Raw genomic sequence first — 24,532 nt, 5'->3', positions numbered from 1 at the left:
AAATAGTACCATTAGCTGCACTGGGAGAAAGCCTAGCAAAATAAGCTTAAAAGTTGAGTTTTGTAGGCCTAGACACGATTGATTGTCAGTGACATTTACTAGAGCATACTCTATTCCCATTCTTCCCTGCAGAGACCCCTGGAAAAGCCGGATGGCCTGGATGTTTCAGATCAGAGCAAGGAGCATCCTCAGCATCTGTGTGAGAAGTGCAAAGTTTTGGGCTACTACTGCCGTCGTGTGCAATAAACCTTCAAGGGTGGCCTCTTCCGTCCCCATCATCCTGTGAGATCCTTTGGCAGCACGCGGTCAACAGCGACTCAGAATCCAAGACAAAAAAAAGCTAAAAAGATTGCCAATTTTGCCTATCTTTAAACTAATAATATGCCTTACCATTAATAGAATGTAACACTTTTCCTGTGTATGTGTATACGTGCAAGATATATTTATAGGACTATGGTGTGTTTTATATATCGATCTATCTATATATCAAACAGTGTTACTGATAGTGTTCACAATGGAACCACTGCTGTGGTTTCTGTTGATTGTTTACACAGTTCCTATATCATGGCCAGGTGAAATGAAGAAAAGTGCTGTTTGTTAGGCAAGGTATAATGTTCACTGGGGAGTAAACATTATGAATGGCTTTTGCAGGACTTACGTAACCTGCAAGGCCACTAATTGGGAGTGCTCGCTAACCCCATGAACATTATTCCTGCTATACGACAAGACAAAGGAAGATTCAACAAGCCACAGTATTAAAGAAAGGAAACTATCATATTTTCCTTGCTTTGGAAGATTTGAAAGTTCTATGTTGCTGTTTTCTTGGACTTCCATTGCTTAATGTAACTTGGGTAGGGTGTAGGTGGACTCAGTGAGGGTAAAACCAAGTGTATAATTGTTTGAGGGAGTGGGTTTTTGGTATGGAAATGGAGAATAGCAGCTGGACAGATTGTCAGTAAGGATTCCAGCATCTTTTGGGAGAGAATAGTGTTTGCTTTCTTTGGGCTGTGATTGACTGAAATCCTTCTCTTGTCATATAATTTCTTTTAAATGGGCCCTTTATGTGTATTTGCTATTCATTAGGCCACAAGCACACTAAATTTACTGTGAATAATGGGGAATAAGAATGATTAAATTTGTCCCCAAACCCTAATTGAGTGAGTAGCCAGACTTAATATTTATACTAGTTCGAAAGCCACTTTCTCGAAATATTTTTATGTCCTGTTTTCTACTGTGCAAATTTATTAATATAAAAGTATATACGTATGTAGCCACAGGGGTTGTATGGGGCATGAAGAACATAACCTACCCTCTTCTCTGTCTTTCTAAAACATCTATATAGGTTAGGAGAAATGTAGTAATTGTATGTGGTTGTCCTATTTCAGGTAGAAGGAATTTTGTGCAGGAGGATCCAGTTACAAAGGAAAATATATTATCAGAGATTGGGGAATGTCATGAAATGAAAGTACCTCAGGACAGTATTCTGGTTTTGTATGTATTTTTAAGAGTACATTGGCAAAAGGACAGAATGAATAAGACTTGTATGTGTCATCCACTTCTATAGAAAAATACAGGAGAGTGTTTTTTTAAAATCAACCGTTTTTTATTTTCATGAAATTTTCTTTAAGAAATGGTTGTGTGTGTTTTTGTTATGTAGTGAAGATGTTTTAAATTCGAAACATTCATAGCAAGTTTCAGCTGTTAACAGTTAACAGCAAGTTAAAGCTGTTTCAAAGTTAAATTTGATAGATACAATCCAGAGTTATCGCATACCAAGGTAGGATGAGGTGGTACCAGTACAACCAGTCAGAGTCTTGTAAAGCAGATTAAAAACTTGTAGTAAGCATTCCCACGTGAAATGTGAAAATCTTCACAAAGTTGATCCAGAGTGAAACGTTTGCCATTTCCATGCTTATCTGTGAACAGGGCAAAATGTCAACAGGGCAAAAATGATTTGTTTAGAAACTTCACACAAAATTCAATCTTCACAATTGATGGGGAACCCAAAAATTCAAGTAGGAAGTAATGTGGTCTACTAGTTAGAATAGTGTACTGGGAGAAAGGACACATGGATTCTGTCCTGGGTTCTGCCAGTCGCCTGCTGTTTGACATTGGGCAACTGTCTGAACCTCTCCATGCCTCAGTTTCGCCATCTACAAAATGGGGATAATAATACTTAAGATACCTACCTCACAAGGGTGTTGTGAGGTTTATTTAATGTCTAAAGGTATTTTGACATTGTTGGATGAAAACTGCTATATAATTACAAAATAATATTAAGTTAAACACTTTGAGACTAATTTTGCCCAGTTAGCACTACCATAATTTAAAATAAAAATACGACTGAAATTTAACACTAATCACAGATTTTGATTGCCTCAATCAAGTGAGACAATTAGCATCTTCAAGTGGGAATGCATTCTTAGCTGAAGACTGAAAAGTACATTTAGGGAAGGATTTTCTAAACAAAGCTTCTTAATTTGCCCATAAAATAATAAAATTTCTGCATGCCAGTTTAGAGTTGGGTTTTTAAAACTTGGCATCAATGTTAATTTTGACTCATTGTTTGGTGTGTCAGTAATTCAAAGGGAAAGATTGCAAGAAGGCCATACAATAAACTGGCTATAATTTTTTCCCTTGAGCACTTAATGGTATATTAGCAGCAATTTCTTTGACACTTAATATCCAGCTAAAGGAAAAGCTAAGAAATAGTACCAAACAAAAGGTAAGAGAAAAGCCATTTTCTTCATAAAGCTAAGAATGTAGCAACCAACCTGCCCCTCCATTTCAAAATAATTTCAAATTTGTGGTAACCAAGAAGACATACTGTTGCTGAACATCAGCACAAAAAATATGTAGCTATATTTAGCTATAATTAAGCCACTGCCCGAACTTAACATAGACCAGTTGAAGGACATTATTAAACAAAATTGTTGCCTTTTTCACATTAGTACCATTTTAAATGTTATTTGTTCAGGTTCACTATTGCATTACGGTGTTTTTAGCTTATAGATTTCTAGGGAATGCTTTAAACCAAGGTTCCCAAATATACATCCAATGTGGCTTTAATACAACTACCATTTGCATATGCATAGAATAACTTTTTTTTTTATACATACTTATTGGAGATAAATAGTCATGTCATTATATTATCCTACATGTTAGAAATGTCAACATATTAACTGAAAAGACAAATCAAATGCATTTGGGTCCTGGTCCAACTCCAGATGAAGTCAATGGAAAGACTCCCATTGACCTCTCTGGTCTTTTGGAGTTTCCCCTCCCCACCCTACCCCGTTTTAATTAGTGACTTGAACGCTCTTGAAAGGAAAGAATGAATATTGCTTGCTGGAACCAGGCAAGGACTATGCAAGCTTCCCTACACATCTCTATCAGTGAACCCCTTTCATGACCAATAGCATCCCCCTCTTATTGTAGTCTTCCGCCAGTGATGATTAAGCAGTTACCACTTAAACTTGCACAATGTACCCAAGTAAGGTGTAGAATGAAACCCACCAAATGTATTGACACTGGTGACCTAGTAAGTACATCTTTAATTAATACTTAGTAAGCACATTTGAAATAATCAAGGGGCGAATGGGATCCTCTTCTCCACTTACGCTGGAGAAGAAGGGCCCAGAAGCAGGTAGCAAAGGAGATAAGACTGTGGGAGAGCAGGAAGCAACACTCCCTGGGCCTGCTCCCCTCTCCCCAGAGTCCACAAAAACCACTCCAGATGATGGGGACGCCACAGGTATATAAGCCAGGAAGAGGGGGCAGAAAGGGAAGCAGCATGCTCTTCTCTGAGCCTGGTAGGGGTAGATTGTTGCTTCATGCAGAATTTATTCTTGCCATGCTTTCCATCTGTATCAACGAAGCAAGATATACGGTGCAGTCCATGGGGTGTGGAGGAAGAGTGAATAGCATGAAATGCCAGAGAGCTGGAGAAGTCAGCTCACAATGCTTATTGCCCCTACTTGCACAGGGATGAAATCTGGCTTCCCTCTGGGTTTTTTTGGGCCATCCAGACTCACTGTGCGTTATCAAAAACCCCATCCCCCAAGGGGTGGATCTGGGGAAAAGTCCACATGGCCAGAGTTTCAAGTGAACTCCTTCCCCCCTCCTGATGGGATTATTAGGACTGGAATGTTGAGCTCTTGGTATTTATCCTTATTGGTAAGTATCCTTATTGTATATGGATTTATACATCAGTATCAGAACATATTTCACTGTTAATCTAAAGTAGTTCACAGTTGTTAGTCTTTACTAAGGGCACAGTTTTTAGTAAAGGTTTAAATTTTCTAAATTTCAGATTTACACATTTCTTTATATAAAAAAATTAATTTTGAATAAGACATTGATTTTTGCTTTTTTTTTTTTGGTAAAAATTCATCCCATTTTTGACCAGCTGAAATTTTCCAGATTTGAAAATTTTCATCAAAATTTCTGATTTTTCCCATCAGAAAATATGGGATTATTTTTTCCTCAAATTTTCATGACAATTTTCTACCATTTTTTTCTTTGATCAGCTCTAGTTTTTTAACTCAAACTGTTATTCCCTGAATTGGATTTAGCTGTTTTATTGAAAAAGTCAAAAGCAAGTCTTAGTAATTCAGTACAAATTAATTCAGTCTGAATTAATTAATTCTGCCTGAAGGAATACATACAAGTTGCTTCACTGAGTCTGCTGATAGCAGCATACGTGAAAGCAGGATTTGACCCTATGGATATATTTGGGAAACTTAATTATAAACATTAGATTGTTATCTACCTGTGAACAGAACTGTTCACCACACCCTATTCCTTGTTTCTTCTGGAGACTTTTAGCATTCATTTTTTTTCCATGTAAGTCATAATTCTTCCTTCCTTTAGTCAATCAGAACCTTCATGTATAACCTATCTTCGGGATCACTATTGCTCAGGAAAAAAAAAAAAGTTGACAGGGCTACATCTGTTTGCACCAGCTGAGGATACTTCCCCCACAATAATTTAAATCTTGGCCCCAGGTTACCCAGTTTCTGCTGCTGCTTCCCCATAATACATTATGATGCCACCTGAGCAAAATCCAAGGCCTTGGTGTCTCAAAATTTCTTTTTAATTGCAAATAAATACACAAAAGATAAATATTATTTCTGCAAATAAGTGTATTTTAAAGTTCCCCATTATATGGGACCTAGTCTGTAAACAATAATGTGAAGTTATGTATATCGGAGGAGGCCATTTATAGAAGGATCCTCTATATTCTACTTTTTTGTACAACATGGAATTTAGACTAGACATGAATTGCAGATTCTTGAAGCGATAGCCATTATTCCAAAAATGAAACTACTTAAACCAGTAGATGAAAACTAAGACCATTTGAAAGTATTAGCAATAAATATATTAGTTCTCTATGGCTTGCAGTTAAATCATGTGTGTGTGTCCAGTACATATTCCAAGTGCTCATCAGTGAATAGCATGCAATAATTCATCAACATACAAGCATTGTTAAAATGAAGTCACTCAGCATGTTTCTCTCACTTGCTTCTGCCAACATAATTAGAAGTTTGATGGAATTTTAGCCCCTCACAATGTTGTTTTTTAAAACATCACTCCACTCCTGATTGGATATCAGTGCATATCAGTTTTACATCTGCAAAAACCACTGCTGTCCATTTATATTGCTTAAGTGCTCAGAGGGCTGATAGAGATATTAGATGTATGGAGGACGGTTTGCGTTTTTAGGATGAATTTCAAAGGGACAATCGTGTGCAGTTACTAGATGTAGTTGATTGATATTAATGTTTACCCCCTGTATGACGTATTTTACAGTTTTACTTGCAGATGTGTATTTATCTTGAGTTATACTTGACCGAGTTCATTTCAGTTTTTGTTTTGTTTTAATACTATGTGTGTATTTTGGAAACCTTTTTAGATGTTAAAATTTTTGAATGGTTACAAATATTTCTTGTAATACTGAATTATCTTATCTGGAAACTCTTTGCAGTAACTTTTTTGTATATATTTGAGGGCCTTTTAAAAAAAGAAAAATAGTATTGTTTGTTTGTTTTTTTAAAAAAGTGTTTTTACAACTTGGAAGCTTTCAAAAGGGCCTTGCTCTCAACTAAAATACTAACAGAGGTCAGAGTTTTCTTAAGTATTTTGCAAAACTAAGGGTATATCCTCAAGAAAATATTTATGGAAGTAATTTACATTTTTGTTTTTTTACAATGCTTTTGTTTGTATAAAGTATGCAACAGAACTACATTAAGAAGGAAATATTGTCTACATAGAATATTATATGAAAGTTGGTACATAATTCTGACAAAAACCCTTGCAATTCTTTAAGCCATATTGTTTTTGTTTCCTTGGATGAAAATATCAGTATTAAGTAACCAATGTATTATTCAAGTGCATAGACTTCTATTAATGAGCTTATGCAGTTTATTTATATGTGTATTTTGGGAAGTATTGCCTCATTAGGAAAAGCTATAACTAGATGTATTCGTGAGTAAGGATCAGATAATATTATACTATCACTTTATGACTTGTGAGAGACACAGTAAATGCTGAAAGCACAGTAACTATTCAGCTTTCAGAAATTATCGAACACAGATATTCAATTTTTGTATGGTAGGGTTTTTGTTTTCATAACGCGAGGGTGGGTGTGTGTGAAGGTTTGGTTGGGGGGCATCATTTGACAAACTGACATTCATGGCAGTTTGCAGACAATAAACTGAGAGCTGCTACGCAATACTGGCTAAAGCAATATTGTCAATCAAAGGACATAATGGAAAAGGATCAAGGTAGATTGTTGTAGGGATTTGTGTCTATTTTAATTAGAATTCATAGTGTGATAGAATATGCATGTGCATGTATTTGAAGCATTTTTACACTTTACGTTTCGTGTAGCTTGATTATGTAATGGATTTCGTTTTTAAACCATGCTTAAATGGAAGGTTTGCCTAATCCTGTACTGGACTTTTGTTTCCTTTAAAAGGTTATTTAGTACAGCAGTCACTACATTGTATAATAGTGCTAAAACTGTATCTTATGAATTTCTGCAGCTTTAAAAATTAGCTTAATTATTATGACTTTTGTTTGTTTTTAACCAGCTGTACCCACTGACCTTGTCAATTTTAGTTGCCAATTTGTATGATTTTCTTTTCTGTAATTGTTGTTAAACTTGTACAGCTTAAAAACAAAAACCTATGGACACAGGCCTCAGAGGGACCAGTCCTACCTCAGCAACCAAGATGACAACTCACTCAACTAGTGACTTGTGTTGCTGAAAAGACTGTAAAGCCTCTGTTGTGGATTGTCCATAAAATGGCATTCCGACATGTGCCTTATTAGCTGGATAGTATACAGCTTTCCTCTAGTATTATAGCATTTTAATGCTGTATTAAAATATTGCAACAACACAGTGAGAGAGTTGAGTGCTTTTGTTGAGAGTTGTTTGTTTCAGGGTTTTAACATAACTTGTGTTGGTTTCTTGGTAATAATGCACAGACCGTGTGCTGGCAGTCATAGCGTGAGCTTGTCCCAACAACCCAGACCTTAGAATGAGCAGATGACCACGCCTATTCAGTCCTTTACCCCTCTGCTAGTTTGGTCACATTGCAATTTAGCGGGTTTCTCTTGTGAGGGGACAGAGTTACAACAGTGCATCCAGTGTTCGCGGTTGTATCGCCAATGTCACAGTCTCTAGTGCTTTCCTTAAAGCCCTCTAGGGTGACCAGATAGCAAGTGTGAAAAATTGGGATGGGGGGTAATAGGTTCCTATATAAGAAAAAGCTCCCAAAATCGGGACTGTCCCTATAAAATTGGGACATCTGGTCACCCTAAAGCCCTTGGAATCATGTTTGTACCCGAGAATCTTCACATTCTTTAAAAACAAACAGAAAGGGTACGTTTCTAGCCCTCATGGTTGCAGGAAAAGCTGGAAAATGTGAACTCTAAAACCTCCAATGCCAGAAGGCAAATTAAAAAAAACAAAAACATTATTTTAAAAAGTCTTACAACTGTTAAGTCAATCTCGTGATTGGGCGGGGGACAAACTAATGATTTGTAAACATGTAGGGTTCCAACACTGAGATCCATTCAATTCACTGCTCATAAATAAGGCTACGATTTGGTCATGGAAGTCACGGAAATCAGGGAATCCATAACTTCTGCAGACCTCTGTGACTTCAGCCTGCAGCCACTCCACCTCCTGTGGTGGCTGGGAGCTGCAGGGTACCCCTGCCACCACCAGCAAGGGGGAATCCCCCAGCAGCTCCCCAGCTGCCACTGCAGGCAGTGTGGGAGAATCCCCCGGCAGCTCCCCAGTCCCCGCGAGCGGGTGTCCCTCCCAGCCACAGCAGGGCAGGATGCTGGACCCTCCTCCCTCCCCGTTTTGTCATGGACATTTTTAGTAAAAGTCAGGGACAGGTCACGGCTTCTGTGAATTTTTGTTAATTGCCCATGACCTGGTCATGATTTTTACTAAAAGTGTCCATGACAATATCGTAGTCTTACTCATAAAGCTACAAGCCATTCTTGCAACCTCAGTCAAAGTTGATATTAGAGTGATTTTCAACCTTTTTTCATTTGTGGACTCTTAAAAAATTTCAAATAGAGGTGCAGACTCCTTTGGAAATCAGATAGTCTATGGACTGCCAGGGGTCCATGGACCACAAGTTGAAAACCTCTGCTCTGTTAAGCCTGTCAGAGATACCTTAAAGGTATGAAGTGTTAAAAATATAAAAGGATCATTAAAATTAATTCTGTTAATTAAATATGCTGCTTCTAAAATAAAACCTTGCCTTTATTTTTTAATTCCAATTCATATAATTTGAAAAACATTTAACACCTTATAGATGCATATAGTTGCCCTAAGAAACATGGTGCAGATTTGATATCCACAGTATTATCATTAGGAGATGCAATGTATACTGTAGGTGTAGCTTGATCTCTGTGGAAAGGCATGTGCAGCTATCCTCATTTAGTGACTTTGAACTCCTCAAACTTTAAATTGTAAGGAGTTTTTGACTGGCTAAGTAATTTCTACCATCATTTGGAAAACCAAGTGGCTTCTTCATTTTAAATTAAAGTTATAAAATAGTGCTGCTACCCCACAAAAGTGACTACAAGGTTGCCTGCTAATCTATAATCCCAAGGAGAGTTTTGCCCTTTGATAGAAAACTTACTCCTAGAACTCATAATGTACTACATAACAAAAACTCTGAGGTGAAATAAACTGCATATTAACCCAGCCCTCTATTTATACTCAGGAATTATGCAGAATCCTGCACCTTAAATGGCCAACGTGCCCTTTAAACCAAAAAGCAGAAGATAAACTATGTAGAGTAGACAAACCATGCTGTTATATACTTCCCTCTTACAATGCCTCATTATAGAAATGGCTTCCTATGTTTAGTACACCAAACACTAATACAAACAATATTTACCATTGCATTAACAAAACCAGACTACATTTTCCAGAAGACAACAGGATTGAGGTCACACGTCAAAGTAACCCACCCCTCAAAGTAGTACCTCTGTAGCCCAAACAAACAGGTAAGTAATAGGCTCTTCATATTAATTGTCCATACTTTAGATAAGCAGCACAAATATATGAGAAAGAGAGAGAAGAAATGTTTAAACAACACTGAAGTCTTATAACATTTGTTGTTACCAAAGCCCTTTGATTTTTAAATTCAGTTTTAGTACGCAGAGGTCGAAAGCTCAAAAACATCTTTTCAAAACACAGTGAGATCACATTTTAATAAGTTTTTTCACTATTACTGTGGTTTATTCTATTTCACTATGGGGTTAAGTATAAACTATATGATTTATGCCTAAATCTGCTGTCCAGCAAGAGAAATGTATATTAAAGCTTGTGCATCCCTGTGCATAGCAAACACATACAAGCCATCTAAGATTATTACTACCTCCAGTATTGCATTTTACATCCAGTAAATCAGAAAGTAAAGAGTCTACCTTTTATCTCTATCCCCAGATATGGGGAAGGCAAAGCAAAGGGTAGAGAGGAAAATGACCCACCAAATCCCAGAATGTTGGTAATGCTTAGAGTATGTTGTGTTGATTCATAGCAGCAACCCATAAAAAGTATCACATAAAGAACATATAAATATAAGAAATGAGTAACTTGCAATACACATTCAATTCCATTGTTTGCTAGCATACAGTTCTGGTGAATATAAACAGATATCTTTTGACCCTGATAATCTCAGGGATCAGACTCACAATTGACCCCACAGTGTTTAGCTTCTTGAAAATTAACACAATTATCTTCATTTATTATCTTTGCCTCAAACCCATCTTAAACAAAGGTTTTGATGCTTGGCACAGCCTTCTTAGAAAGGACAGATCCTAAAAATCATAATTAAAACAAAATTCCCCTTCAAAACATCATAAAATCTAAAAGGTTGTTGGTGGTGATGTAATGCAATGGGAAAACCTACCTCAATCAGTACTGTTTAGTTCTTTCTTTAATGAGCTGAAATGCAAGTCTCAGCAATCAGATTAATGGATGTCAGAACCTCCCTGAGTTACACGCCAGGTCCATTGCTTCTCTGCAAGAAACAAAAAATGATTGACCGCCTGAACGGTTTAAGCACAATCCAGAAATATAACAAACCCAAACTGGCAGATGAGCAGACCTTGGGAACAGCCATGACCTTGGTCATTCTCTGTAAACACTCTGTGACCCATGATGGGAAACAATGCAGTAATCATGGACTTAAAATGATTGAGATTGCCTACCCATCAAACCTGGGCCTACTTTGGAAAACTTAGATTTATTTGGCTTCCGCTCTCCTTAGACTAAACCTTCATAGTTTCATCCAGATTTTGTTAAAGCATCATGACTTCTTTAAGAATGGGTAAGCTGAAATGGATTTTAAAAAGCCCAACCCAATAATCAAAGAAAACCAGAGCCAAGCCTTTTTAGAGGTTTTCAAAAGTTTGGCTTGCACCATTCGCCAACTATTTTTCATTTTTCCTCTGCCCTTTCTGATTCCAGCTGAGATGAAAAACAAAAATGCTGATATACCACAAGGAACGGTTCCCTAGTGTTATTTCTGGCCTGACCTAAAGTGGCAGGTACCAGCAGTCCAATATTAGCCAGTTTTCATAGGTTTCCAGTCCAGTTTTGCAAACTTAACGGGCAAAATCCAGATGTAACATAAGCAAGTGCAACTCAGATGACTTCAGTAGAGTTGGACATAACTTACACTGTGTCTGAATTTGGCCTACTGCCGTTGGGAAATATGTGAGTACACTTCTGAACTTTGGCATAGTACTGTAGTTTGAATCAAAGCCTTGAAATAAATTGGTTTATTGGTGTCAGACCAAATAGCTGGGTTGGCTTCTTGTAAAGTACAAATAAAACGTGCTGTATCAAAGTAGGGAAAATTGCATATATTTGTCCTTCCCACCTTGGGGAAAAAGCTTCCAAAACACCACATAGCCTAGATAATCAATACCAGCACAAAGACCCTGGCTTAGCAGCCAGAGCTAGATACATGCTACTGTGAGCTTTCTATCTTTCTTAACATTCCCTACTGCTAACTTATCGCATCTGACTCTTCCAGACATTGGAAGCCATCATCTGCATTAACTTGTCCACGGGTGTGTGTGTTTAATTTGCATATTTGTCCTTTGCTGCTTTTCTTAGAAGGATAGAAAATACTGCAGTAAGAACAAAGACAACTACTATTTTTCAGACTTCATTTATATCCCACTTATTCACATATGCAAACCACACAAAACAGAAAAACCCAGAACAGCAAACCTGACTGCTTAAGAGAAAAGTGAGGTGAGACAGATCACTCTGTTGTAATTAGGAAATATTGCTCAGAAGCTTTCATTTTCACAATAATTAAAAGCAACACAGAACAGTCTTGGTCAGCTATAGAATTTTCATCACAGGAATATGCAAAAGTAAGATTTTTTTAGAAAGAAGTTTTAGTGTAAATACTTTTTAAAATGAACAGAATCAAACTGCATCTAAACTCTCTTGTGCATTTCTCCCCATAAGTATAAAATTGGGTGGTAATGTCTCCCACATTTATTGGGTCTGAGGTCTGCATGTGCTTTGTTTAACTTGCGCCTTTTTGCACAGGTTTAACTACGTAGTTAGCCAACATAATTAAATCAGAGTAACAAATGCAAAGGCAGTTTTACCAACAGAAAAGTGTTATATACCCTTTTCTTTCAATATAGCTCCATGCACACTAGGGAATTGCACCACTTTAATTAAGCCAATTTTTCCTACGGAGTTAATTAAATCCGTGCAAAAACTGGCATGCTCTTAGACTTGCAACAGCCTTACAGATGACGAAACCAAGGCACAGATTTAGGGGACACACAGGATCCATCTACAGTGCAATAAAAAAAAAACAACGGCACCAAGTCTCAGAGGCCAGGTCAGCTGACTCAGACTCACAGGGCTTGAGCTGTGAGATTAAAAATTGCTGCGTAGATGTTTGGACTAAGGCTAGAGCCTAGGCTCTGAGACCCAACCCCCTCACCAGGATCCAGAGCCCGGACTCCAGCCCAAGGCCCGATTTACATTACAATTTTTTGCCCCACAGCACAAGCCCAAGTCAGCCTGAGCCAGCCACAGGTCTTTTATTGCAGTGTAGACATACTCTCAGGTGCTTAACTCTCATTAATTTTCAATGGGAATTAGGCACTCCACTGTCATTTGAAACTAAGTGTCCCCCCTAAAAGGTGTCTAGTTAGAGTCTGTGGTGTGATTTTAACTTAAGTTATTAAATGCTCATCTAGATACTTTACAAACATTTGTATATTGCAACAAACTTGTGTGGAGTGTCCAGATTAGCATTTGAAAAGTGTTAAATTGAGTCAGTGAGCAAATAACTAATTAAAATAGCTGTAAACTGTAGTCTAGAAAAAAATGTTGCACCAGTTTAACTAAAGTCATAGTTTAAAAATCAGTGCAAGACCTTGTGCAGACATTCTTATTTGAAAAATGAATCAGTTTAAGCTTAATCAATACAAACCAGGTTTATATTGATTGAAGAGCGTCCACACAGCCTTTTGTTCCGATTTAACTCAATGCTCCTTCTCAGGCATGAGAAGGGTGAATGATCAGACTGGCTGGGGAGAAGACAAGCTAGCCTTTAAGGTTCTGCTACAGGGAAGGTGAGTGTCTTCTTTTGACCACCCCTCCCTTTCCTGTGCCTCTTTGCACATGGGGGTTGGGTGAAGACAGGATGAGTGGCAGGGAGCTCCACCTCTTCTAGCCATCCAATTGCTAATTCAAAGAGGGTTTGGGATCTGACTGGCTCCACTAAACCCCCTTTCCTGGGTGTTTAAGCATTGCTGGGCACATGACAGCAGAAAACTGCCTTCCCCTATAGGGGTCAGTGTAGGGTTTCCAGGATCACTTTTTGTAGTCAGGAAGGAATTTTGCCCTCTAGGGAAAGTATCAGGTGGAGTTTTATGCCTTCCTCACTGCATGCGGGAGACCTGGTAGGTGAGGTTAAGAAGGAAGAGATGTTACATCTTAAAAAATAAGAGGAAGCATATACAAATCTCAAATATTGTTACAGCTGGCATCCAGTGTAAGAGGCTTCAAAGGGCTTGTTCCTGAGATAAACCTGTGCACAGGCCCTACGTTGCACTGTGTGTGCTGAGAGGTGCTCTTCAAGTTCCCTCACACAGAATTCCCCTCATCTGTACTTTCATTCCCCTGCATTGGCCAGGAAGCTCATTAGTGGAGTACTAGGAGGGTTGGGTTAAGTGAGCCAACCCTCCTTCCTTGATTGTATGGCTTGAGGCCATTCAGTCCTGCTCTGGACCTGATTAATGCCAAGTTGTTAGAGGGAGGGGGGTTAGACTTTCAAGATTAAAATTTAATCAAGTTGTGGTCTGCCACTTTAAATTCACTCACATGAGTGCCAGCAATCTCCTGATGAACTGATCTTAATTCATACCTTTAGTTAAGCTGGTGGAACTGTGGGTGTAAACAAGTCTTTAATCTGCAGTAGGGGTGGTAATGGGATCTGTCTCTCCCAGTCCTATGCCTCTTTTGTATAGGCAAAAATGTACAGTAAACATGAAAAAACATACATGTCTGATATTGCAAAGGCTGGATTAAGAAACCATTTAAAATGTGGCCTCTTCCTCTTCACAAATCTCTGTTCATCTCACTCCTATGAAAGGAAGTGTCAGCCTGAGCCAGATAGAACTGTTCAGACACAAGGAGTTACATCTGGAGGCTTTTGTAAAATAAACTTAGCCACGACAAGAACTTGAACTTTTTATCCCCTACCACTTTCCTTCCTACATTCAGAGTCTGTATGCTTTCTTCTTAGAATTTAGCACAATTGCAGGAGAAGTAGACATTCAAATCAAGATTTATAAATGGTGAAGTTCAGTCTGGTATGTGTGGTTTTGTCCCCTCAAGGACTATACATGTGAAATACAATTTAAAGATTTTTAAATAACAATTTAATGTGTTCCATAAACTCAGCCTTCCTCTTTAACACCTTACCAGAAAAACCTGGTAGTCTTTAAACAGCTTTCTAAATATTGCAAAGCTTGTGAAACAGGAGAAATTTGTCAGCTGAGATCATTCTGTAAGCAGAGAGAATACAGCTGGTATCATTTTAACTTTACAACAATGGGTATAAAAATACCTGTGGAAGGTATTTTTGTTTTTTTTAGGAGGTAAAGCTCCGCTTCCCGTGGTGATATTCCTTAAAATTATTAGCAATTCCTTTCAGGAAAATTTAATGGTCAAATAAATAAATAATCTAGCATTAATTCCTTCAATTCCTCCCTCTCCCAAGCGGGGTTTCTCTGTAGCTAAAGTTTTAAGTGAACATCTGGCTAAAATCTTCATAACCACAGTAATGAGACAGGTAAATTTAGATTACAAAGTTGATCAATTCTGATGGAGGTTCCTTTCTCTACAAACTTGCTGGTGTGGGTGTGTATTTACTGAAACTGTAAACTCTTTTATTAGAGCATAAGCTTTCGTGAGCTACAGCTCACGAAAGCTTATGCTCTAATAAATTTGTTAGTCTCTAAGGTGCCACAAATACTCGTTTTCTTTTTGCGAATACAGACTAACACGGCTGCTACTCTGAAACCTGTAAACTCTTAAAAGTCTATAGATGCCTCCTACCCATTTTCTCCCTGTTCCCCCAAAATAATCTGTGCTTTGTTCTAGCTGGCATACTAACTTGTCTCTTGTGGTCCTCTGTACTTTAAATCTGGGTTAGCTACACTCCCTACCCTGCAGTTTCCTTGATTTAAGGCAGAAGCAGCAGCATTATTATTTGTATTGCAGTAGTGCCCTGATAAGCACAATGGGGGCGCCTAGCATTGTACATACATAAACCTAAAGTTAGATCCTGCTGCAAATCGCTTATAATTTAAGAAATACATTAGGCCTTCCTAGTATCATGCTGAATGTGCTGTTACTTTTCATAAATTGTTTATTCTGCTATATTTAAGTTATTTTAACAGGTTTTTTGTAAGTAATAAAAATAAATCAATATACTGCTTTTTATCTGAAGAGAACTGAAAGTGCCATGTTTCTTACAATTTATGTGTAGTTACAGAAGAATGACTTTAATCTATTACTGAAATGCAGCCACCTCCAAGGTGCAGCTGTTTAACAGTACATTACAAAAATAGACAATATTTTAGGTCAGGAAATAAATTGTTCTGTATCCAATGCAAGCAGCAGAAAGGAGATATGTAGGCACATAATGTTATTCCCCAAGCTGGAATTTTACCAGGTTAATGCTATGGCTCTTGCATAAAATCTCATGATCATAAGTTATTGGCGGTTCTGGTGCATGTTCAAACCAAACAATCATTCCTCCGGCTGCACCATGGCCTTCAACACTATGCTGGTCATTGGTACAGTACAAAGAAGAATGCCACCCATTGAATCACTAACACTACTACTTTTTGTGTTTGATTAATGTGTTATTGATTTCCTAAAAAAACAGACACTGAAAAGTACAAAAAGGTAAAGAGTTACAGCTTGTATACCATGCGCTTTATGGGATCTCCAATAGAATGATGGAATTCCACAACTAGTCAAAGCTGCAAGACTAGATAATACACAACCAGACAATACTACATAGATGTGACATTTTAGGGTGGCGTAACAGTAATAAAATAGGAGAAGACAGACATGAATGGGAAAAGGAAAGTGGAAGGGGACTGAGGATGAGCAAAAAGGATGAGTTAGGAGGAAGGGAGGTCTGGCATGTTCCATACGTGCTGTAAATGACAGAAGAGATCCTTCCTCATTATGGATCCTAGATTTTTCCATTGAACAAATAGAAGTCAGTTTTGACAGTTGAGTATAGAGATTAAAGACTAACTGGCTGCAGCCTGCACACTTTGTGAGAACTCGATCTAATTTCGATCGCAGTGATTGGGCTGATATAATTCGAAAGCCGGCTCAACAGAGAAAATCTGCACGTAGCCACATAATGTAGTATTGTGGTCCCATGTCCCAAACATATCAATATTATGAGGTACTTGCTACAGGAACACAACACCAGAGTGGGGGGGGCAATAGAAAAAAACCCATCTAGAAAGTGGTTCAATAAGACCTCCCTATACCAGTAAGTGATCTGCAAGATAAGACCTTCTGCGTCATCTCTGTAGTCAGTCATCTGTAAAACCCTAAGCTCTAGAAAGGGTCGAAGTTCATAAAGGTTTGTACTGAATGGTCAAACCTGAACTTCTTAGGCTTCTCTGCCCCCTACAACAGTTTCCCAAGTTGTTTGCAAAACCCCCTGCAGTTTGGGTGGGAGGTGGAGACATGTTACAACATCTGGGAATAGTTTCTGCCTTTTTCACTACTCCCCATCCCAAAGTCCACCTCGCCTGCTATGCTGGTACAAGTGTTCAAAAATGCATATCTTTTTATAAGAGGAAAAATGCACTGTTCAGCCAGTTATGTTCAAATTCTTCCCATTTACAAGACCATACATGGAAAGTTTCAGAAAATTATGAGCAAAACCATGAGCAAAAGAGGGTTTAGCATAGAAATGCTTAAGCAACCTCTAGCTTTTAGTAATACTACAGCTATAATCAGGTTTTTTTAGACTGTTGTCCTCGATGCACCAAGCGATACAACGGTCGGTGGCACTGTGAAAATTAAGCAAACAAAATCAAAACATGAGTGAGTTGCTAATGGACGAAATCCATGAATCGGAGAGGTGAGGAGCTGGAAAAATGATACAAGGAGCCGAGAAATATTGTTACTAGCTTGCCTTACTCAGTTTAGTTGCAAAAAGAAAAGGAGTACTTGTGGCACCTTAGCGACTAACACATTTATTTGAGCATAAGCTTTCGTGAGCTACAGCTCACTTCATCGGATGCATTCAGTGGAAAATATAGTGGGGAAATTTATATAAATCTCCCCACTGTATTTTCCACTGAATGCATCCGATGAAGTGAGCTCTAGCTCACAAAAACTTATGCTCAAATAAATGTCTTAGTCTCTAAGGTGCCACAAGTATTCCTTTTCTTTTTGTGAATACAGACTAACATGGCTGCTACTCTGAAACCTATCACGTTTAGTTGGTCTCTTTGATCATCCCTTAAACTTTGCCACTCATCATTCCCTCCTCACCTGTGGAACTAAGGATACAAAGTCAGGTCTTTGTACACTGCCCTCTCACCTAGAACATAAGAATGGCCATGCTGGATCAGACCAATGGTGCATCTAGCCCAGTATCCCATCTTCCAACAGTGGCCAATGCCAGGTGCTTCAGAGGGAATGAACAAAACAGGCAATCATTGAGTGATCCATTCCCTGTTATCCATTCCCAGCTTCTGGCAATCAGAGGCTAGGGACACCCAGAGCATGGGGTCACATTCCTGACTGTCATAGCTAATAGCCATTGATGGACCTATCCTCCATAAACTTATCTAGTTCTTTTTTGAACCCAGTTATAGTTTTGACCTTCACAACATCCCTGGCACCAGATTGACTGTGCATTGTGTGGAAGTACTTCCTTATTCACTTTCTCCATATCATTCATGATTTTATAGACCTTTATAATATCCCCCCTTAGTCACCTCTTTTCCCCACTGAAAAGTTCCAGTCTATTAATCTCTTCTCCTATGGAAGCTGTTCCATACCCCTAATAATTTTTGTTGCCTTTCTCTGTGCTTTTTCCAATTCTAATGTATCTTTTTTGAGATGGGCGACCAGAATTGTGCAGAGCATTTAAGGTGTGGAGGATACAGTGGCATTATAATATTTCTGTTTTATCATCTATCCTTTTGCTAATGATTTCCAACATTCTGTTTGCTTTTTTGGCTGCCATTGCACATTGAGTGGATATTTTCAGAGAACTAGCCACAATGACTCCAAGATCTCTTTGAATGTTATTAACTAATTTAGATCTCATCATTTTGTATGTATAGTTGGGATTATGTTTTCCAATACTCATTAATTTGCATTTATCAACATTGAATTTCATTTGCCATTTTGTTGCCCAGTCACTCAATTTTGTGAGATCCCCTTTGTAACTCTTCTCAGTCTACTTTGGACTTAACTATCTTGAGCGACTTTGTATGGTCTGCAAATTTTGCCCACTTCACTATTTACTTCTTTTTCCAGATCAATTGTGTGTAAATCAGGTGTAATTTCACTGAAGTCAAAGAATAAACTGCTGTAAGTAAAGCAAGAATTGAGCCCCCTGGCTGGTGCCTGCTACCTCACCTCTGCTTTGTCCCCAGCTTCACCTAGGCTGCAGTGCTTTCCAAACAATTTATGCTTGAAGCTAAGCTATTTAGGGCTTTCATATTTTATTATGAAAGACAGCTTGGGAACATTTTCCTCATTACTTGGAAGCAGCAATTGCTACAGTACATTCTGCACCTCTTATTGCAACGCTTGATTCATTACACTGTGTATTACATTGCAATGCTAACAATGTGCCTTTAAAAATATGCGCTTTCTGGGGCCTGTTATAGTTACCCTCACGTGTCTTTTTTTGTAAATCAAAAATCTTGATAGCTCCAGCGCTATGTTATTACCTGCTCAAGGCTACATCAGCACAGTAGTGCTGTAATGTTTCTCTAGGAGACTTTTGCCAGACCACTCCGCTCATGATGTTATTCTAAAAGCCAAATGCAGTCCTGACAGGTACATTTACTTACAATGTTCCTGTATTTAGTTTGCCAGAATAAAATGATTTTCCTGTTGAGGTTGAGTTTTGATGCAAGTTTAGATTTTTATTTAAGAGCCTGGAAGAATCCCTTGGAGGAGCACTTAGTGTTCGCACCCGGCACTGCTATTGCACTGAGAAGCTTTCTTGGTCATAACAGGAGAGATCTCTCTGTCCAGGACAAGTGACCAGTTGGCTTTACCGGAGAGAGAGAATACTGTAGCACAGGGACAGGTCAAGATTCAGCATGCAACTTTCCAAACCCTCTCCTCTTTCTCAAACTCCTATGCCAGACTGCCTGTGGACAGGAGTCCGGCTAGAAAGAGTAGTAGATGGGTCTAAAAGTGCTCTGTGCCTATGGTGAGGCAGAGGGACAGGTGTTAGGGAACTTTTTATGTTGGGGATACCAGAGGGATACCACTGCAGGCTAGAGAAGTCTCGGGGCTGCTTCGACTTGTGCATGGCTGCCCCTGGCCCTTATGGGTTGCTGCAACAGCCAGGAATAGCCTGAGCATAGACCCCCTCCAGCTTCTGCTGGGATAGGATAGCTCCAGTTCCACTGATTTTATGCCTGGCAAGTACTCCCTATAAATCAAGGAAATTCATCAGGTAGCCCTTACAGCTCTTTACATCAGGGTAGCCAGGGCACACTGACAAATCAAGCCCACCAGGCACAATTGCCTCCTCCTTATTGACAGTTAACTATTGCAGCTGATGGTGTGAAAACAGTATCCATGGAAGAGGATCAGGTGAATGGCATTTAAGTGGGTGTAAGGTTCTTCCAGTTGTGTTCCTCCTATTCTTACTACTTTTTGTAGATTATTCAGTCTTCAGTCACATACCTCATGATGCACAAGGGACCATTTCTTCTGTGACTTAGCGACTGCTGCATTGAGCTATTGTTACCACTGTTATTCTCTGTTCTAAGTACAAGGGAAAACTTTGGCATCATCGCAATATTCTGTGGAAACGATTGACAAATGCTGATTTCTTAATGGCAACGACTGTGGCCTAATTGCACCTGAGATCCACGTATAGCTGTTATACTAATTTTGCCTGTTGGTTGGTTATGCAACAATTTATTTATAGTCTGAGTCATCTGGGTGTTTTGAGGAGAGCTGCTTCATAAATAACCACTGGACCAGATGTTGACATCAGTTCTCTGGCTGCTACCTAGTTCCCAGAGCTAAGGGATGAGATCAAAACAGTGAGTGAGCCTTACTCGCTGGCAGGCTACTTTAGTAACAAAAAATTTAACGTTTTTGGACATCTCCAGGAGCAATGGAAACTAATAATTCTTCTGGACAGGATGGATTTCCTGTTGACCTTCATAACAAAAGTTGGAGACCACAGTCTGGATACTTGCTGCTTTGAGATAACCAGCTAGTAAAACAGCATTGATAATTTTCACTGCAGAAAATTCATACTTGACAGCAGACATTTATTCTCAGCAGACATTTATTCTCTAGCTTCTAATTATTGTTTTTCTTATTGCAAATATTTATAGGGCACCCATCACCATGGTATTTGGGCTTGGAGAATATTAACTAAAGATAAAAACACTGTACTGGCATAGCTACAAAACCATACCTGTGCCAGCATAACCCCATAGCGTAGACACAGCCTACAGGGAGGAAAGGGTTTTTCCATTACTGTAGAAACAGACCTCCCTGAGTGATGGCAGCTGTGTCTACACCGGGGATTAGGTTGACATAGTTACAGCACTCACGGGTATGAAAAATACTGCCAGATTTTAAGTGTAGCCCATACCTTACTCCTTTGCCAAGAGACATTGTCAGAGTCACAATGTAGTCCTTAGTGTCAGATCCTGTCTTGTATTTGGAGTAAAGGGTGTGTGGGAGGTGCAGCTCCCATTGGGATCTACATAGATAGAGAAAAGCAGAAAGAAAACCTGTTGGAAGGGTGGCAAGTGTAAGCTCTTTAAAACCATGTGTTTCTTGTGATACAGCCCTCAGTCTACCCGGAAATGGGAAGATAGTCAACACAATGTGCTGTGAGGCAGCTGAAGGTGAACTGAAGCTTCATGGGGAAAATTTTAAAAACACATTGTACTGGGAGGAATGGATGACTCAAAGAAATATAAATTAGATTCCAACCTACTTGTAGAACAGTTGAATAGTCCAAAGAAAAACTGCCTAATTTTAAAAGATTAGAAGCATTTCTGATTACTGAAGCAGACTCAATTCGCTCACTGTCAGGCCATCCCTAGGGGGTGCAGGGCCCAGGGCAGAAGTGACGGATTCGTCTCTTCTGGGACCAACCGCGCCGGCCAATCACACCGGCCCGCGGAGCCCCCCAAAGTGTGGGGCCAAAGAGATCACCCCAATTCACCCTACCCAGGGGGCGGCTCTGCTCTCTGTCACACCTCTGGAATGACAAATGACATATCTTTTTCTAGCACTAGGGTCAGAAATGCCAATTGCTATTTAAAAAAAAAATGGCATAAACAAATGGGTTTCACAGTTAATTCGTTTTGACAAGGGCTTCTTACCCTTTGACCCTTCCTATGACTGGTGGGGAAAAACAACCCACAATTTTCCTTAAAGTCCAAGGACTTCTGCCAGCCTATTCAGCGAAGCCCTCTCCAAGTCTCCATCTCCTGAGCAATCTGCTATGCCCACAAAAGAAAGTGCTCTGAGACAGATCTTCAGTACACCCTGGCATTGCACCACTGAAGTCAGTCAAGCTATGCCACTTTACAGCAGTGGAGGAGCTAGCATTGCATGTTATCATCATCTAAGCTTTTCCCCCCCTTTTCAAAATCCATGCAATTAGTTTATCATGCCTATCTGTAGTAACCTCCAATCAAAATCATTGACTATCCTTGCAAACAGACTCTAATCAATCTCAGAAACCCTCTCTGCAAGTGGTTGCATTTGCTAGTGATCAACTCAGTGGTGCTTTCCAGAGGCTAATCTCTACTGAGGGAGACTAAATGAGGTGGGAACGAAGGACTAACAACTCTTTTCCATCTTGAGTCTGGGTTGGCCCAGGCTAAAATTAGCCCTTTGATTTAGATGAACTGATCTCGCTTTCTGCTATGTTATAATTGGTGAAAAATATATAAATAGAGGGCAATTTTGCCTATCTGTAAATAAAAGTTCAGTGGTGTAGCAACAAACACCAATCAAATTTAGGCCTTCCCAAATGTAATAATCACCATAAAATGGAACTGGCATGATGCAAACAATCATCGTTTGTGAATTCTTCCTCCTCCACTCCCTTTGCCTGATGGTATCCTCCCCCAATGTCACATCAGATTGCATCCAAACAACAGTAGATATTCAGTGCCAGGGGCAAAGGTGGTGCCTTTTATGTTCCCTGTACAGCTCCATGCACGTCTGTGGTACTATGCAAGTGGTAACAAACTATGATAATAATTCATGATAAAGTTCCCCACAAGCTGAATCAAGCAGCAGAGAATCTTTTGTTGAATAGCTACTGTTCCTTTTACTAAATAAAGCCCCAATCTTGCACACTGTTTTGCACAGGCAGACCCATGTACATGAGCAGATCCTTAGTGAGGTCAATGGGAAATCTGTGCATGCAGAAGGGGCTGCTCATGTTGATCATTTTGCAGGATCAGGACCTTAGTAACCATTAGCAACTAACATAGAAAGAAAAAAAAAGTCAGTGATCTTGTTATCTGTGTAGACTGAAAAACCGTAATTTCTGGATAAGCTGGGAGCATTTCCCACTACAGAGCTACCATCAGGCCTTTATTTATGACCGTCTTAAAAAAATATTGCATTTCAAGCTGTCAGCTTTTTTTGTTTAAGCTATCTCAGTTTTGTTACAAAAAAAATCTAGGCAGGACTGCTGAATATTAAAAAGCAGTGCCAATAAAAATTAGCCAGAAGACCAAAATTCCTTAAAGAATCCACAGTAAAAATAGTTGGAGATGAATATGACATTTTGGAGCATGGGCATGGGAAATTAATACTTTCAGTGTAAATTATTTTTTCAGACAGAACAAAACATCAATGAATTATAAAAAATTAAAATCACTGATCCCTGCCTGGTCTGGGAGGAGTTTAAAAAGGAACCACAAAACTAGAACAGCTCCAGACTCCGCTCTCCACAGCAGGAGTTTTGCCATTTACTTCAATGAGCTAGGATTTCACGCACAAGCTTTACAGCAATGATGTTTATGAGTGCCTTAAAAAAAAAAAACATTGACGCATATTTTAAACAAGCTGCAAAGTCCGCATATAGATCTACCCTTTCCAAAGTTCAGGGATGTTCAGATCCAGTGGTTTGATCTAGGCCCATTTCTATTTTTAATAGACTAGTGCTTACAGCACATGAAGGGGAGATGTAGAACATGGGAAACTAAAGGATACCATTGTATAGTTTGTCCTGCAAGGTAGATAACTGGTGTGCCACTGGTGAGTATTAGTAGTTGCTGGGATCGGAGGTGGAGAGAGTACAGTTTATTTTTGGTTTTTATTCTTTTCAATTCCATTTTAAGGCATCTTTGCACTGCATCTTGTGGCGGTATTTGCACCAGTACAAAGTGGTTATAAACCACTACTAATTTGGTAGCGTTTTTACACCCACTTTGAACTAACCTTGTGCTGGTATAAATGACTACACACAGGGCCTGCCTTTACACTGGTGAACATCACTGACTTCCATGGAGTTACTCCTGCTTCATTGGTGTGAAAACAGAATCAGGCCCAAAGTGCAGATCAGTGAAAAGCAGGTGTCTTAATTGCCTTTCTTGTTTCCATTTAGTGTAATTAGTTTATCGTCCAGACACATTTTTTTTTCTCCCAGAGCTATTGAGGGCTTGACTGACTGAAGGATATAATGTTGAAGCCATGGTTCTAGAGACAAGAGAAGTCAAATAATTAAAACACAGGATAACAAACGACATCACTGGAATATGAATAATTTGGGATCTTGTTAAACCTAGGGCCTTAGTCAGCAATTTCATGCTGTGGCAATATTGTTATAAACTGTTTGACTCCTTGATATAGTATTCAGTCTATTTGTTTTTGGTGCCTACTCTCAAAAGAGTAACATGGAGTAAGTTGATGTATCTGCAGGGCTGCTAACAGCCATTGCAAACCTGCCTGCTTCATTGCTGGGAAATCGAGACATGACTTTCTGGAGGTTGACTAAGCCAGCAAGGAATGGTGCTTCAATTCCTTTGCAATGTGAAAAGAAGGAACTGAATCACTCTTAACTGATAACACACAATAATGGTTGCAACCTGAGAATCCTCACTGATATAAAGGAATAGCCGTTATGCTGTAAATGTAAGCTACATCTAAAGGATAAAAGGGCAATTCTGCAAGCTATTTATTATTTCTCATGCCTGTGGAAGGGATCAGGTT

General features: G+C 39.0%; 1 protein-coding gene and 1 long non-coding RNA gene across 4 annotated transcripts in view; one reads left to right on the top strand and one right to left on the bottom strand.

The window, feature by feature from the left end:
• Nucleotides 1-7,405, top strand: part of ZCCHC24 (zinc finger CCHC-type containing 24) — a 149,565-nt gene extending 142,160 nt beyond the window's left edge. For both annotated transcript variants that reach the window (XM_038411150.2, XM_043518799.1), the window contains one exon: nt 133-7,405. In XM_038411150.2, coding sequence (XP_038267078.1) covers nt 133-246 — 114 coding nt within the window. In that variant the 3' untranslated portion in view covers nt 247-7,405. The remainder of the gene's footprint in view (nt 1-132) is intronic.
• LOC119859269 overlaps nt 1,780-24,532 on the bottom strand; it is a 36,685-nt gene continuing 13,932 nt past the window's right edge. The window contains exons 1-3 of one of the 2 annotated variants that reach the window (XR_006282716.1): nt 13,014-13,172; nt 10,449-10,559; nt 1,780-1,916 (exon numbers count right to left, since the gene is read on the bottom strand). This is a non-coding gene — a long non-coding RNA (uncharacterized LOC119859269). Of the gene's footprint in view, nt 1,917-10,448; nt 10,560-13,013; nt 13,173-24,532 lie in introns of those variants that run through there. The other variant, XR_005294164.2, reaches the window with a different exon arrangement.

Source organism: Dermochelys coriacea, chromosome 7 (genome assembly GCF_009764565.3).
Source record: "Dermochelys coriacea isolate rDerCor1 chromosome 7, rDerCor1.pri.v4, whole genome shotgun sequence".
In the NCBI taxonomy this organism is placed as follows: domain Eukaryota; kingdom Metazoa; phylum Chordata; order Testudines; family Dermochelyidae; genus Dermochelys; species Dermochelys coriacea.
The sequence above is the reverse complement of the archived record's forward strand: the minus strand, read 5'-3'. Positions and strand labels throughout refer to the sequence as shown.